This window comes from Balaenoptera acutorostrata, chromosome 15, assembly GCF_949987535.1.
Source record: "Balaenoptera acutorostrata chromosome 15, mBalAcu1.1, whole genome shotgun sequence".
Taxonomy (NCBI): Eukaryota; Metazoa; Chordata; class Mammalia; order Artiodactyla; family Balaenopteridae; genus Balaenoptera; species Balaenoptera acutorostrata.
The window spans coordinates 9,452,727-9,468,020 of record NC_080078.1 but is presented as its reverse complement, the minus strand read 5'-3'; the positions used below and the strand labels follow the sequence as shown (position 1 = coordinate 9,468,020).

Here is a 15,294-nt window from a genome sequence, read left to right as displayed (position 1 = left end):
ATACGTTCTTCTCAAATAACATATCCTTTGTCTTTTGCTTCCACTTTGCCCACTTCTTAATTTGTGATGACTTCTGCAGCCAGTCACTGCTAAAAATCCTGAAATGCATTGCCTTCCTTACCTGTACCTACTCTTTTCCTTCCTTAGCATGATTAGAATTTTGATGTCAACTTGGTGTCTTCCTCTCCCCCGTCTCCCTATTCATTCACTTGCCAGATGTTATCAATTCAGTGTCTAGATGTCTTAATGAGTCAGCGTCCTGCTGTCCATTCCCCATGGTCCCTGCTGTCATTTGGCCCTCTTCCATCTCTCATCTGGGCTCCTTCAGTGGCTTCTCAACTCTGCCTCATATCTTCCTCCCTCTTATCCATCCAGCTTTTGTGGTGATACCAGAATGGTTTACATAAGACAGAGATTTGCTTATGTCACTGTCCTGTTCAAAAACTTCGATCTTCCCCTTGTCTCTAGAATCAAGTCCAAACTCCCTAGCCTAACTTTTGAGACTCTTATTATATAGTACTAGCTGATGTTTTTATGAGCCTTTGTCCCCATATTTGTGTGCTTGTTACAGGCTGTTCATTGTGCATCCTTGCCTCTTGTGCTTTCCTCCCAGCTGGGAATATTCCCTGTCCCCAGAACTCCCACCTGGCTAAACTGACCATGGCCTACCTAAAATTTCACTGCTTTTTGGAAACATCCTTAGGATTAATTGTTCCTCCTCTGTGTTCCAATTCAGCTTTCCATGTCCAAAGTTGTTTTTTGATGCATCTTGCCTTTTTGGTCAGTTTTATCCACGGCTGTCTTGCTATGAGATTGTTTCTGCCCTGAGAGTAGAGGTGGTGCTTTGTTCTTCATCCTCATCCCAGTAAGGCCAAACATAGGGCCTTGTAAAGAGGAGACGCCTAATGTTTGCCAAAGTTAATAACGTTTTCCACGTTGAAATTTGAGGTTGTAGAAGAGCAGCTTGTAAGCAGTCTGGCTTGGTGTCTCTTTGAAAGGTCAGAGCTGTTTGATCCTGACCCTGCCTAACAGCATTACTCGGTTATTTCTCACTCCATTCCAGCTACACTTAGAGAGATGAGGCTGCTGCTCTGAAATGGTGAGGCTTTGGACCAGCTGTTCTGAGCTGGGATTACCAGTGCTTTGATGTTATGGTCATCTGCAAGCTGTTTCAGCTCCTGGAAGGGGGCCATCAAGGTGGGGTAACACCTGTCTGGGCTGTTTATCCTTTCAGTCCACCCCGGCACTGGGGACAACTTTTAATACCTGAAATGTTACATTATCTGGCTGTTTTTGTGAGACAGAAGGAACAGAGTTTTGTTTTGTGTGTTGAGGGGTGGGGTTGCATTTTGGTCTTGGTTTTTGCTGCCATTAGTATCGTAGCCAGAGGGTTTGGGGCCTGATAGAGGAGACACTCTGTTAAAGCTTAGGTTTTCATTCTGCTTCCTGTGTCCTGGCCTAGATTCAGGTTCCCTCCCCTTAGCATGAAATCTGTCTAGTCTGTGAAGAGGGAAAAGTTGCCACAATTTATGTGGGACTTTACCTTTCTTAGGACCCCTTTGGCCTAGATCCATGTTCTCTACAAGTGTCTTTCCCCCCACAGGAATTATACGGAGGAGTCTGCCTCTGAGGACAGCGAAGATGATGAGAGCAATGAAGAGGAAGAAGAGGAGGAGGAGGAGGGGGAGGAAGATTATGAGGTGGCTGGCTTGCGACGTAAGTATTCAGTTTGCTTTCATAGTTAACCTCACAGTCTTCTAAGCTGACTTGGAAAGACTGGGTTGGCGGTAGATAACCCAACAAGGCCATCGTGCCATCTTTTTTTCACAAGTTGTGGTGGAGGGGCGACTGCTGCCATGTTTTAAATGGGTTTTCAAGATGACAGTTAACTACCTTCCTAGTAGGAGGTTGGGTGGCTTGGTCTCAGAACATCAAACTATGGCAGATCCACTTGGTCCAAGATTTCATGGAATTCAAGGCCCCAGGTCTGTTTATGACGGGTCTGCTGGTTCTGAGCCCCTCAGTGTGAGGATGGGGTAACGAGGGTCTAGGCCCATGCTGTCTCTTGCAGTTCTTTTGGCCTCTGGTGCAGTGTTGCTTTTAAAGAAGTTGTTTTTTTCTGTGGTTACAGTGGTTCTTCTCTTCCCTGTAGTGTGCAGGGCTGTAGATTTGCTAGTTGAAAAGAGAAGACTTTTTCCCATGGTTTAGGCATAGTTGTTAGGAAGGTTCAGATCTGTTTCTCTCTAGATGTCAGTAGGGGGAAAAGGCCTCATCACTTAAGCTCACCTTGTTGACTCAGTCTCATGTTCGTTTTTCATGAGGCTTTGAGAGTCGTGTCATTTTTGTTAAACCTTAAGTCCTGCAGTCGAGCCTTTTAACAGGCTCCCTTTTTGCAAAATATACCCTTCTTTGTAGGTTAATACAAATATAAGATTTTGATGAGCTTTTCAAGAGAGGTACGGTTCCCAAGATCATAACTCCCTGGACAATCGTACTTGGTGGAAGGAGAGAGAGGATGTTTGGCACACCTGGTCCTTACTGTACTGGCGCTGTCAAAACCTGAGGGCTTTGGGCTTGCACCCCTGCTACTGTCTTCCCCGATCCTGCAGGGTTTTAATTTGGGACACCTACACTTCTCTCATTCCTCTAGGGCTCCTTCTGTTTTTCCCAAGGCATGATTTTTCAAGTCTCTGGGTAAGGAGACAAGTAGTCCATTAACCCTGCATTACAGAGAGACCACGGAGTACTGCCAGAGTCGTGATTTGGATGCATGGTTGTCTGGGAACAGATTCTAAATATAGCAATGGACTGATTTTGTTTATTTTCCAAGTAATGGTTGCTTTCCACTTTCAAGTTATTCCTCTCTTTCCAGGGAATTGTTCCCTCTCCAGGTTTCTAGGGCCTTGTCTACCAAAAGGATCCAGGAAGTGTTTGGTACTTCAGAGCCTCTTGTCTCCTCTGCCTTGTAGGCCACCAACCATGTGGTTCCCTAGTGCAACTCGAGGCCCTGGGCCGATGGCTGTTCCCTGCGTCCAGCATTGCATCCTTGGCATCAGCGCCTTACCCTCTCTTCCTCGCCTAGTCTTTCAACTTAGAGAACCTAAAATAGTCAGTGAGGGGTCATCATGGTCTGGAAATAGAATATAAAACATTGTTTACTGATTCTCTGTATCATTGCCTCCGTATACCCCTATCTGTGTCCAAATTGCCCCTCCCCATTTTCCAGGGGAAAATTTGCTTAGTGGAGCAGCCTTGAGCTAATCCTGATGGAGCATTGTTTCCTGAAGATTATTGAGAAATGTTGGTTTGTCTGACATTGAGCGCCTGTTGTAAACCTGAGAAACAGGCAGCCTCGGGTGCCTTTGTAGTTTTTATTGTCTCTTGGGGGATCCCGGGCAGGGCTCTTGTGGAAGAGGCCGGGCCTACTGTCTATGGTTTTTAGAAATTGCAGAAAGCAGGACTGGGCTAGCCTTAAACTGGATTCAATGAGGCAGACTTCACATAAGTACTTTACACAAGTATCAGCTTTTCTCTGAAAAGATTGTGGTGGTGAGTATAGGATAACTCTGGGAATTATGAAACAGGATCTGTTCCACACTCAGATTCCATCTTACATGTAAATACATGCATTCTCAGGCTGAGCTTGGGCTGAAGGAATTCCCAGGCAGACCCATCAGCAAGTGGCTTTTTCTCCTAAGTGAGTCAGTTTACAATTGATTCCTTCCAGGCCCTCATTCCTGAGAGTAACTGAACAGGGTGGGGACAGAGAGTGGACGTACTAAAGGAACTGGCCTTCTGAAGAGACTCTTAAAAGGTCTTTGGCAGTTGATGAAAAGTATCCATTCTTCCATCTGCTACTGCTGCCCTTAAAGTGTCCTGTGAGGTCGGCAGGAGACGGATAGCAAGAGCACCTCCTAACCAAAGGAAGCCATTGCTTTGCTTGTCCAGAGTATCACCCCTTCCATGGGCATGCTCCCTTCATCCTCAGGTCTGCTGTGAATGCATATTTTTTATTTCAGTGAGACCTCGAAAGACTGTCCGGGGCAAGCAGGGTGTCATCCCCCCTGCAGCAAGGCCAGGCCGACGACCAGGGAAGAAGCCGCATCCTACCAGGAGGTCTCGGCCGAAGGCACCACCTGTAGACGAGGCTGAGGTTGATGAGCTGGTGAGAATTATTTATCATCTGCTCTCTAGCGTTTCTGGTTCGTATCCCCCACTCCAGCATTAGGAATTCAGCAGGCAACAGGTGGGAGCCTCCCCTCCGCTCCCTCCTCCCTAACTTTGGAGACTGATGAGGCAGATGGATGGGCCTGTAGGCAAACGAGGCAGCAGGCCCTCCGGGAACAGCTATGTCCGGCATTCCCCTGCTGCAGCCTGCAAACATCTCCTCTAGTTAACAGGCAGCCTGTGACTTGTTAAGGATTTTAAAATAGTATCCATGTGTCTCCCATGGCTCAGAGGGGCTGGGTCTCCGTTGTGGGAATGTCAGCAATGTTGGAGCCTCACTTACTCTTGGGTCTTTTGCCGACAGTTGTCATGGGAGGGACATTACCCTCCCCTCTGCTCCTCAACCAATGTAACTTCAGTGGTTTTACTTTAGGTTTCACTTGAAGTTTAAAGAACAGAAAGAGGCTCTTGAAAACTTGCTTCTTTTGACAGATTAAATTGGAGTTGGAGGTGGGCTGGAGGCATAAAGCAAGCCGTTAGGGTGCTCAAAGGGCATTGCAGGCACCTCCTGTGTGCCTGGCCCTAACGCCTTCAACTCTGTGCCCCTACTGCTGTGAGTCACGGCCTGTTCCTGCCACCTGGAAGGGAGGCGCGCCCCTTTCTCTTTCGCCACTTAGCTGCTGCAGGCCTGCAGGGGAGAGCCCAGGAAAGGAATTGTACCTCTTGCTTTTCTTCCCTCTGACACCCCACCCCCACAAAATTGGCTGTGGGTGGTCCCCATAACCCACCTGGCTTTCTGCAGTTGCTTGTTTAAACTCATCCACAGTGTGACCGTAATCCCAGGTCCATCTGCTCTCAGAGGGCTAGCGTCCTGGCGACAGTGGCCCTCTAGCTGGCCCCTGGCAGGACTGCTGTAATACAGCAACTGCTGCGTGTCCTCCACGGCTTCGCTCACCGTCCGCTGGGGCAGAGGCAGGTGGGCTCGTGCCCCCTGCTGAGAGCGCTGCCCGCCTGCAAGTCAGATGATTTTGACCGTCTCTGCTCCGAGAAGATGATTGACCTTTTTCTTTTCTGTATTAAGCAGATATATGCGTTTCCTGCCCTGTCCACTCTTCTTTTCTCAGACCTGTAATAACATGTCGTCTTCTTTGGCGCCAGGTACTTCAGACCAAGCGGAGCTCCCGGAGGCAAAGCCTGGAATTGCAGAAGTGTGAAGAGATCCTCCACAAGATCGTGAAGTACCGCTTCAGTTGGCCCTTCAGGTGAGCTCCGTGGCCTCAGGCGCAGGGGAGTAGGGCCAACCTTGCAGCTGAACCCCGAGGACACATCTCAGTGGCAGGGAAATGAGCTTCCAGACTAGCAGAGCCCGCTCTGAGTGCAAGCGAACACACTTGCTCTGCCTGCCAGTGGGCTGGTCTCAGCAGGGGGGGCGTTCTGGGGCTGGTGGTTTGATAACAAGGTTTCTGTCCATTGGATTCAGTGCTGCGCTGATCTCCCCATTCGGTTCTCCACAGGGAGCCCGTGACCAGAGACGAGGCTGAGGACTACTATGACGTGATCACCCACCCTATGGACTTCCAGACAATGCAGAACAAATGTTCCTGTGGGAGCTACCGCTCTGTGCAGGAGTTTCTTACTGACATGAAGCAAGTGTTTACCAACGCTGAGCTTTACAACTGCCGAGGCAGCCATGTTCTAAACTGCATGGTGAAGACAGAACAGTGTCTGATGGCTCTGTTGCATAAACATCTTCCTGGCCACCCATATGTCCGTAGGAAACGTAAGAAGTTTCCCGACCGGCTTGCTGAAGATGAAGGGGACAGTGAGCCAGAGCCCGTTGGACAGTCCAGGGGACGAAGACAGAAGAAGTAGAGAGGCAGGGGCCCTGGTAAGGGAGCTGAGGTTGGGGGAATCGAGGGAGAGAGCGAGGGAGGGGGGAGGGAGGCGAGAGAGGAAGCTGGAGAAGAACGTGGAAGGGAGGAGGTCACGGGGAGCCCAGGAATGCCTGTCATCCGAGCTTGTGCCGTGTCTCCAAAACTCTCCATGGGCCTTAATCAAGCAGAGCACTTTGGAGAGCCTAATACTGGGTTGGTGGTCTTTGCCCAGAAATACTGTGGGGGATAGATGGCCTTAACCCCCCTTTCCGAGAGTTTCCAGGACGAGTCCCAGGGTATGGCTTTTCTTGTGAACCCAATTCCTTTTCTTTCTTCTTTCCTAAGGTCCCTCCCACTTTGGCCACCACAACAGTGCCAAGCCCTCTGGTCTCCAGGGGAGGGATTACTGTATTACGTAGAAGGATGAAGGGTAATCAGGCCAACTGGGTTTTTTAATCTATATTTATACACAGTCTTGTTTCTTTAAGCCTGTGCTCTGTCTCTCCCTCCCTCCCTCTCAGGTGACGGTATCAGTGAGTGCCATACAGAATTCTGTGTTCACCAGCATCATGAAACAGTTGTGGTCTGTTGAGTTGATCTTGGCAGAGTAAAGGGATATGTCCTGTAGCCATTCCTGAGTACCCCTCCCCTTCCTTGTGACAGCTCTCTCCCCGCTCCCGCTCCCGCCCCACCTCGCCCCCTGAAAAAAACCCTAAGGCACTTCACTCAGAGACTGGAGCCCTGCTTGTAACCATGCATATAACCTTTACTTTGATGGGTCTGGCCAGAGGGGTGTTGGAGCCCAGCCCACCCACATACCAGACAAGCTCTTAGGGGAGCAGAAGAAAAGCAGGAAGAATTTAAATGTTTAATTTTTTTTAAATTGACTTTTCTAGTTATTAAAAGTTGCTTGTTTCAGCAGTGATATTGTATAAAGAACATCTTGTAAAAATATTTCTGTCATCTTGCTTTAGCACATGTACAGTACAGTTTATATGATAACGTGTTTGCTTTACTTTGCCCAGTCTCCTCCCTTGGCCCATCGTCTCTCCTTTAGAGAAGTTGGGTTGGGGCTTATCAGGGCCAGCAGTGGGGACCTGGTCATGGACGCGGTCCCTCTGCCTGCCCTGGTGGCTGCTTCCGCCGCCTCTGTGTGCAGTGCCCCTGCTGTGCTGTTCTGGCCTCAGACTCAGGCTCCCCAAGAACCTGAATCTCTCAGTGCTCAGTGCCGGGGTGGGGGGCGGAGGGCAGGAGGAGGGGCTCAGCGGCCCCTTCCTACAGTGAGTCTAGCACTAGTAGTTATGTTTAGGCAGAACTTTGTAGTCTTCTTTCCCTTTTATGGCAGATTTTGATAAAAACGCAAAACAGGGTTTAATTTTCTTTTCTGTCTGCTTTGAATTTGGAAAAATGGGAGCACCTAAGCTCTTCTGTACCTATTTAAAGTAAGGGAAAAGAAGTCCACCAAGGGGATTGCAGCTCACAGAACCTGAGAATAAAGCCTCTTAAAGTGAAACTTCAAGGTGTGGTCCTATCCCCTGGCCTCCTTGCCTCCTTGGGGTTTGCTCCAGGGGCTGCTGGATAGGTTTACCATCTTGGCTCCCCCAGGCTTGGAGTTAGCACTGAAGTTACAATTTCACAATCCCAGCCGCCGACACCTGCCCTGCCTCTTACCCTAGAGCCAGTCTGTTCTTGTTAACAGTGAGAATTCCGTGCTCCCACTTCAGTGACCCCCTGAGTTTTGTTGTTTTTTAAGTTGTCTTTAAGGAGGAAGGGCCCCATTAAAGGGTAAACTTGTAATAAATTGGAATTTCAAATAAACATTATGTACTTGTGTTTATAAAGAAGAAACAATTCTGGTGAATTTTTCTTTGTGCTCTTGGAGGGTGGTGCAGTCCCGAGCGAGCGCCGGTTTCTCATGGACTCTTGCAGCCTGTTCTTCTGCAGAGGACCTCCTCTGACTTAGTCTTTTTAACCACAGGTCAGATCCATCTACTGCATTTCTTAGCTTCCAGGAGAGAGTTCTGGTGCCCTGGGTAATCGAAGCCGTGACCTTCAAGCCTCTCCTGGCCTTGTCTTTGTCTCAACACCCACCCCCCTCCCCCCCATTCCATTTGAAACTTCTAAGAACTAGGAGAAAGTATTTTTTAAGGCTTCGCTATGGGAACTTGTGTAGTCCTTCACGACTTAATCTTGGGGGAAACTCTTGACATTTTAAAACACTTTTCAAGGAAAATATAAAACATACACAAAAAGAGTGGAAATAGAACAAATTCCCACCTACTCAGCTTCACCAGTTCTACTACGTAGCCAATCTTGTTTTATTTATGCCTTCATTTATATTTTATGCTGGGAGTCAGAGTGGCTAATTTGAGTAGATCACTGCTGGCTGGCAACCTGCCTGTGGAGTTCCAGGATTTTGTAGGGCCACTGCACGATCCCATTCACTGAGAAGCGAAACTGCCAGTTCCTGACCAGCTGCACCAGGGATGGCATAAGGTAAAATAGGAAGAAATCTGAGGAGAAACCTAAGTCCTGGGTGCGGGTTCTGCCACCGACTCCCTTCGTGGCCTTGGTGAGCGTGGTCTTTGAGCCAGGCCTGCGCCAAGCACTCAGGGATTTTCAGTCCCGCAGGGGAAGGAAGTGGTTTGCTCCAAGGTCGAACTGAATTTGACCAGCCCTCAAGCTCTGGAGGAGGGAGCTGTGTAACCTCCAGGCATTTTCCACACAGGCATGGTTGGACTTGGGGCTCCCAGCCCACCCACACCTGTGAAGTCCTATTCCTGGGGTGGGTTTCTTAGGCTACACCAGGCCAGCGCCTGTGGGGCCTTGTCACCTCATCTAGGCTCTGTATCCTGGTCCTATTCAGCCATCCCAGCCCATTCCTCCCTATCAGGAGAAACCTAACTTGGGTTGACTACTGCAAATGGAGACAAGAAAAATTTTTCCTGAGGACGGGTCTGGATTACGCTGGCAATCAACAGAGACCAACCCCTCTTCCTGCCTACTCTTCTTTCTCCTCACACCCTGTCCCTGGGGAGGGGGCACAGTCAAGGGTGGCAGTGAGCTGGTGACTGGATTCCAAAGCGGCTACTCAGGGGCAGTGGTGCTTCCACTCTAGGGAACCAGGTCTCCCACTTGCCTGAGAGCCAAGGTCCCCTCCGCAGGGTACCGAGCGAGACACTTAGACCAGGTAAGGGGAGAAGACTGCTCCTCTGTTACCCCCGCCCAGGACCCCCAGGCCTTTCCACACGGGGACTGTCCTGGAGCTTCCTCCTTCAGGGTGGGACTGAGCAGAGAGTGAGGGCAGCTACTGACCCCCACCCTGGGGGCGTGGCCTCTCCTCACTCTGACCTCAGTCAAGATCACCCCTGCTGACTCCAGTGAACTTTGAATTGTTTCCCTGGAACTGATACTGACTGAGGTCAGGGCTCAGAAGTTCCTTTAAGAACAAGCACAGGCTCGGCCCCCAGACAGGCTCAGCTGGCGTGGACACATGCACAGACGTGCTGCTCTAAGGGGCCCTGTGCTGGGCTACTAGGCCCCTGAGGGAAGGGGCGGGGGCCGGGGGCACACAGCGCACAGGCCGGCAGGTGTTGGCTTCTGAGGTGTTTCCATTGGGTTCTGGAATCTCCTTTTTGGGGGTGGGGGGAAGTCCCACTGTGGGACCGGTTTCTCTGGACAAAACCACCCTAGGTTTTGTAACGCCCACCCTGTTCCTCTCACCCCATGCCCCGATGGACTCCATGGTGTGAAGTCACAGGCTCTGGAGGCCACAGTCTCCCTGGCTGTGTGAACTTGAGCCAACCGAGCCCTTCAAACACTTCCCTTGTCTGCAAAACGGGGAGAGGAGGATCAGATGGAGGACTTCTGTAAAAGGTCTTTAATAATGTTTTCTTCTTCCTTTTCCTCTAGGGTCTGGGACTTTTCCATAATGTCGTCCAGCACTGAGAAGCCTTAGCTGGCAAGGCCCACCCGCCCGCCCTCCCTCCCAGGTCCTGGCCTACGTGAACCATCTCAGCCTCAAAGCAGAGCCCCCTTGGGGCCTGTCCTGATTGCACACCCCCCACCCCCCGCCATCCCAGTTGTCCTGGAAGCCAGTCTTGTTTCCGCTGAGTGGGACACAGCCAAGTGCCCACTGACTGGCAAGGACTTGGGTGAATTGGTGCCACTCCTGATGCTCGCCCTCCCCTCCACCCTTGGCCCATACACATCACTTGCCTTTCTCCTCCCGTTTCCAGAATCCTCTCCTTTGCCTCCGGCTGCCCCTGCCCTAGTGCAGGCCCTCAGCAGTTTCAGGTCAGCTCCCCGCAAACCTAGCCTGTTAAGCCCGGCTCGGTGCAGCCACTCCCCCTCCCACTCCCACCTTGGGCCCCTGTCACCTTCATTAAGCTCATTCTGTTTCTCAGGGACCCTCCCCCGGCGAGTTGCCACATGTTAGGGTCACTTGGTTTCACTGGTCAGAGAAGGCACGAGGACTTAGCCTGTGTCTATGAGAAGGGAAGGATTTAGATTGGGGGGGGCGGGGGGCGCATTCCACCTGCCAGCATCAAAGGTGTGAGGGCTGCGAAATTCCCTTAGGGGTCAGTACTGTTCCTTGTGAGGGACAGCCCTCTCCCCCCTCACCTCCTGAGGGAGCTGATGCCACCTGTTTGATCTCCATTTGGTTTCTTGTTGCTGTGAGATTGGTGGTTGGTGCAGGGTAAAGGGCTCTGGCTGGAGAGGTGCTGGGTTTGGGGGCTCAGCCCTACTGTGATATGAAGCAGTTGACCTTGGGCCTCCCCTTGGCTGGCAGTGGGGCTGGACCCTGGGGCCTCCTGACAGTGACACTGAACGTGTCATGCACCCAGGGACAGGAACCAAGACCCTCACCTGGCTGGAGTCACAGTGGCCAAAGCAGAGGCTAACATAGGACGCTGAGGTCTGACTCCACACTGACAGGGTCTCCGGGACGGCCACACACGGAGGTGGCGCAGGTCCTGGCAGCCCCAGGGCCTCCCTGGCACACAGGCGCAGTACCTTTTCCTATCCCGGCACACGAACGTGGGAGCTGCCTCAGGGGAGCCATGTGCACGCCCCAGCACCTGCCCCGTTTCTCACTGCTGTGCTCACACCTCAAACCTTTCCGCAGCCCTTTAGGAGCTAGGGACCCAATCTCCACTATCTTCAAGGGCTGTCTCTATGCCTGTGTCTGCTACCAAGATGCCCATATAACAGTCCAGCCCCATCTCCACCCAGAGGGACGAGAGGGTGGTGTGCCCTGACTAGGGCCCCAAGGAGTGAAGTGGCCACGTCACATCAGCAATCTTCAGAGGCAATGAGGACAGTCAGCTGGGCCTTGGCCCTCAGGCCCCAGAGAGGGGACAGCAGGATGGGCCAGAAAGACAGTGGGAACAGATCCTGAGCCTCCAAGGAAAACTTTGAGATAGGCTGATGCCCTCATTTTTTATACAAAATGAGGAAAGCAGAGTCTTACCCACAGCCCCCAAACAGGCTAGACTCCCCCCGGCCAGAGGGCGGGGACAGTGTCATCCCAGGGGATTCCCTGAGTATCCCAGCAGGCATCCCAGTCTCACTTTGGGAAGCAGGAACCCAGGGCTCAGAGAGGCAAGCAGGTTGCCAAAAGGAGCAAAGAGGAGAAGAATCTGGGACTCCTGTAAAACACAGCTGTTTCACAGCACGATGTCCTCCCCATTGATGGAGAGCCAGAAAACGGGGTCAGGGGATGAGCCCAGAACTCACCACCAGCTCTGCTCTCAAGGGAGACTCCTGCAGGGCCCTCACTCTCCTACCTTCCCCCTTCCCAGTCCACAGAAGACTCAGCGGTGCCACACGGGGGTTTATTCTAGTCACAGCTTCCAGAGAAACTCAACAATAAATTACATCATTAAATAAACTCTGCTGGACCACACCCCCTTCTACCCCTCCCCCTCTCCACATGCCCCCACCCCCAGGGCCCTGCGGGGGACTCAGCCAGGCCCACCTCCTTGCACTAGGTGACAGGGGAGTGAGCCTCACTGGGTCCTGACACGTGAGGGTTGAAGGAGAGTCTCCCCGCCCTGGTCCTCGGCCCCTCGCACTCACTTGCCTGACCTTGACAGCTGGGCAGCTGCTAGTCAGCTGTCTCCTCCGGAGGGGGGCTAGGAGGGGGCAACAGCCGCCCCACGCAGGCCTGTGTCCCTAGAGGTGTGTGGGGTTCTCCAGAGAAGGATCCGTCTTAGTCATGTGCAAGACCACGGTAGGGGCCTTATAGTGGCAGTGGGTGCCACGGCCATAGCCCCCGGGGGCCCGGCAGGTCTTTGCCCGCGCCCGGCCACCTGCCATCTTGCGGTGGCACAGGCTCTGCCAGGTCTGGAAAGTCTTGGAGCTCCATACCCAGACGCCGCTGGTGATGCCCACCACCAGCGACATGAAGATTTTGAGCATAAAGACAGCCACGGTGGGCACTGAGCCCCCTTGCAGCGAGCAGTCCCTCCAGCCGCCGGGCGTGGTGGCTGCCGAGCAGGGCTGCTCTGTGGCCCGCAAGCGCCAGAAGTCCATGTTGAGGCGTTCATAGACGTAGCACACAATGACGCAGGTGGCGGGCACAGTGTAGAGGATGGAGAAGACTCCAATCTTGACCATGAGCTTCTCCAGCTTCTCTGTGTTGGTGCCCCCTGTCTTCATGATCTTGCGGATGTGGAAGAGGGCCACAAAGCCGGTCAGGAGGAAGCTCGTGCCCAGCACCAGGTAGCAGGAGAGGGGTACCAGCACGAAGCCCGTGAGCGCCCCGGCATCCATGCTGGCCACGTAACAGAGCCCAGTCAGCTCATCCCCTGCCACCTTGCGCAGAGTCAGGATAACGATGGTCTTGAGAGCCGGCAGCCCCCAGGCCGCCATGTGGAAGTAGCTGCCGTGGGCCTCGATGGCCTCGTGGCCCCACTTCTTGCCAGCCGCCAGGAACCAGGTGAGGGTCAGCACCACCCACCACAGCGAGCTGGCCATGCCGAAGTAGTAGAGCAGCAGGAAGACGAGGGTGCAGCCCGTGTTCTCCAGGCCCTCCTGGATCACGTAGAGCGCACCCGCCTCCTGGTCGCAAGCCACGCTCTGGGCCCCAGCCACAGCCCGGATGAGGAAGGCTAGCGAGTAGACGTTGTAGCACATGGAAAGGAAGATGATGGGGCGCTCCGGGTACTGGAAGCGGTGAGGTTCCAGCAAGAAGGTGAGCACGGTGAAGGCGGTGGAGAAGAAGCACAGCGCCGACCACACGGCCATCCAGACGAGCGCGAAGTCCTTGTCGCGCCGCGACCAGAACACCTCGACGCCTGGCCCGCAGCGCGGCGCGCACGAGCGGCTCTTCTCCACGTACTGGAACTTCTCGGGGTTCTCGCAGGTGCCGCCGGCGGCGCCTAGGGCGGCGTCGCCGGGGGGCCGCGCGGGCCGCGGCGCCACAGGCAGCATGCCCAGCCCCTTGTGGGGCTCGGCGGGGCCGGCCGTGGCGTTCTCGGGCGCCTCCATGCAGAGCGCGTGCGGGTCGTTGCGCGTGGGCAGCCGCGCGCAGTCCAGCGAGTCCGGCCAGCCGAAGTTGAACTGCTCCATGATGGGCGCGCAGCGCAGGCGCGCCTGCTCGCACATGGGCCGGCAGGCGGGGATGGGCGTCGAGACCTGGTCGGTGCACATGGGCGCGTAGAGCGAGCACAGGAAGAAGCGCAGGTGGCTGTGGCAGCCGTACTGCACGAGAGGCGCGAACTCGGCCAGCTCGGCGGCCGCCTCGCCCTGCGACGTGTGGCCCAGCAGGTTGGGCATGCGGGTCAGGTTGTAGCCGATGCCGCGGCACATGGGGATCTCCACCGCCTGGCACGGCGCCGGCCCGCGCCCGCGCTCCGGGTCGAAGCGGCCGATCTCCAGAGCCGCGCCGCCCGCCGCCAGCAGCTGCCACAGCAGCAGCGCCCGGCGGAGCGGCGGCACGGCCATCCCGGGCGGCCCCGGCCGAGGGCGGGAGGGCGGCCTCGCCTCACTCTGGTCGCGCCGTCCGGCGCCCCCGTGCCCGCCCGCCACGTCGCGGGGCGCGGGCCATAGCCGAGCTGGCCGCGTGTGTCAGGGCGCGGCCGGGCGCCCTGGGCAGCGAGCGGGGAAGCCGCCGGAGGGAAAGGAGGCGCCGAGCTGCCGAACCGCCGCCACTCGAACGGCCGCCGAGCCAGAGCGTGCCCCGCCTCCCGGGGCCGCGGCTACAAGCCTCGGGGCGGGGGCGCCGGGAGGACACGCCCAGGGGCGTGCCATCAGCGCGCAGGGCACGCCCCCAGCCGGGCTTTAAAGGCGCCGCGTCTCGCAGCTACGCGGGGAGGCACCAACCCGGGCGCAGTCTGGCGGGGCGGGGTGTACAAGCGACCTCGTCTGCCCGCTCACACTCGGTTCTTCCCCTTCTGAGTGGGTTGCTGCCCAACCTCTCCCCGCGACAAGACAGTCAGCCGGAGGATTTCCCTGCCACCGTACCGCATCACCTCTTTTTACCCCAGGCGGGACGATTTCTAAGGCTTTTACGCGTGGGACGCCTCGACCGTGTACTCTGGGACAGTTCAAGTGCAGCCTCTGCTTCTTCAGTAGTTGTATGTGGCTTTGGGCTCTTCGCTCTGTTTCCTTTTCTGTAAAACCGGCAGATAATCCTGTAGAAATGAACAATTCATTTGTTGCTCACGTGCTACTTACCCGTCACACTGCGCACTTGACCTCATTGTCTCTCTCCGCAGTCCAGGAATGGTACCTTCTCCCCTTCCCAGGTGGGCCTCGGGGGAGGTGTCACCCTATCCGCGGGAGGTTCTGCTGTCTAGGGTGCCCCTTGACGCCTCGGGACCGCTTGAAAACTGCTTCGCACAGAGCTGGAGGACCCCGTCTCCCTCTGCCCCCTCCCCTCCTGTCCTCTGCGCTCCCTCGGTACAGGTTTTCCCCTGTGAATTCCTCTCGGCCCAGAGAGCCTGCCGCTCTCTGCCTGAACCACGTCCACCACCCCCTTCCCGCCCCCGCCAGGCCCCCCAGACAGCAGAGCAGGGGACCGCGTACAGTGACACCTGTGGAATATTTTAATTCACTTCATACCCTCCTCACCTAAGCCAGATAGCTGTCAGGAAGATAACCAGCTTACTCACTCTGCTTCCACGGGCAGCAGCGAAACCGCGGGGAGCGGGGAGGACTGCCTTTCCCTTTGTACAGATGGAACGAATCAAGGCAGTCCTAGGAATATGACTCGGCCTCGTGGTGACCGGTGACAATAAGTGAGTGA

The 15,294-nt window shown here is 54.5% G+C and overlaps 2 protein-coding genes across 2 annotated transcripts in view; one reads left to right on the top strand and one right to left on the bottom strand.

The window, feature by feature from the left end:
- Positions 1-7,886, top strand: part of BAZ1B (bromodomain adjacent to zinc finger domain 1B) — a 67,874-nt gene extending 59,988 nt beyond the window's left edge. Inside the window, exons 16-20 of the mRNA XM_057528505.1 lie at positions 1,604-1,716; positions 4,020-4,165; positions 5,326-5,429; positions 5,682-6,055; positions 6,563-7,886. Coding sequence (XP_057384488.1) covers positions 1,604-1,716; positions 4,020-4,165; positions 5,326-5,429; positions 5,682-6,039 — 721 coding nt within the window. The 3' untranslated portion in view covers positions 6,040-6,055; positions 6,563-7,886. The remainder of the gene's footprint in view (positions 1-1,603; positions 1,717-4,019; positions 4,166-5,325; positions 5,430-5,681; positions 6,056-6,562) is intronic.
- A 4,100-nt stretch (positions 7,887-11,986) lies between these two features.
- Positions 11,987-14,202, bottom strand: FZD9 (frizzled class receptor 9). Its single transcript, XM_007187014.2, has one exon. It carries the CDS (start codon positions 13,989-13,991, stop codon positions 12,219-12,221), a length of 1,773 nt encoding a protein of 590 aa, XP_007187076.2. The 5' UTR covers positions 13,992-14,202; the 3' UTR covers positions 11,987-12,218.
- Between the last annotated feature and the right edge of the window lie 1,092 nt (positions 14,203-15,294).

Bases quoted from the DNA above. Each gene is read 5' to 3' on its own strand.
- FZD9 (XM_007187014.2), bottom strand. From the start codon at position 13,991: ATGGCCGTGCCGCCGCTCCGCCGGGCGCTGCTGCTGTGGCAGCTGCTG.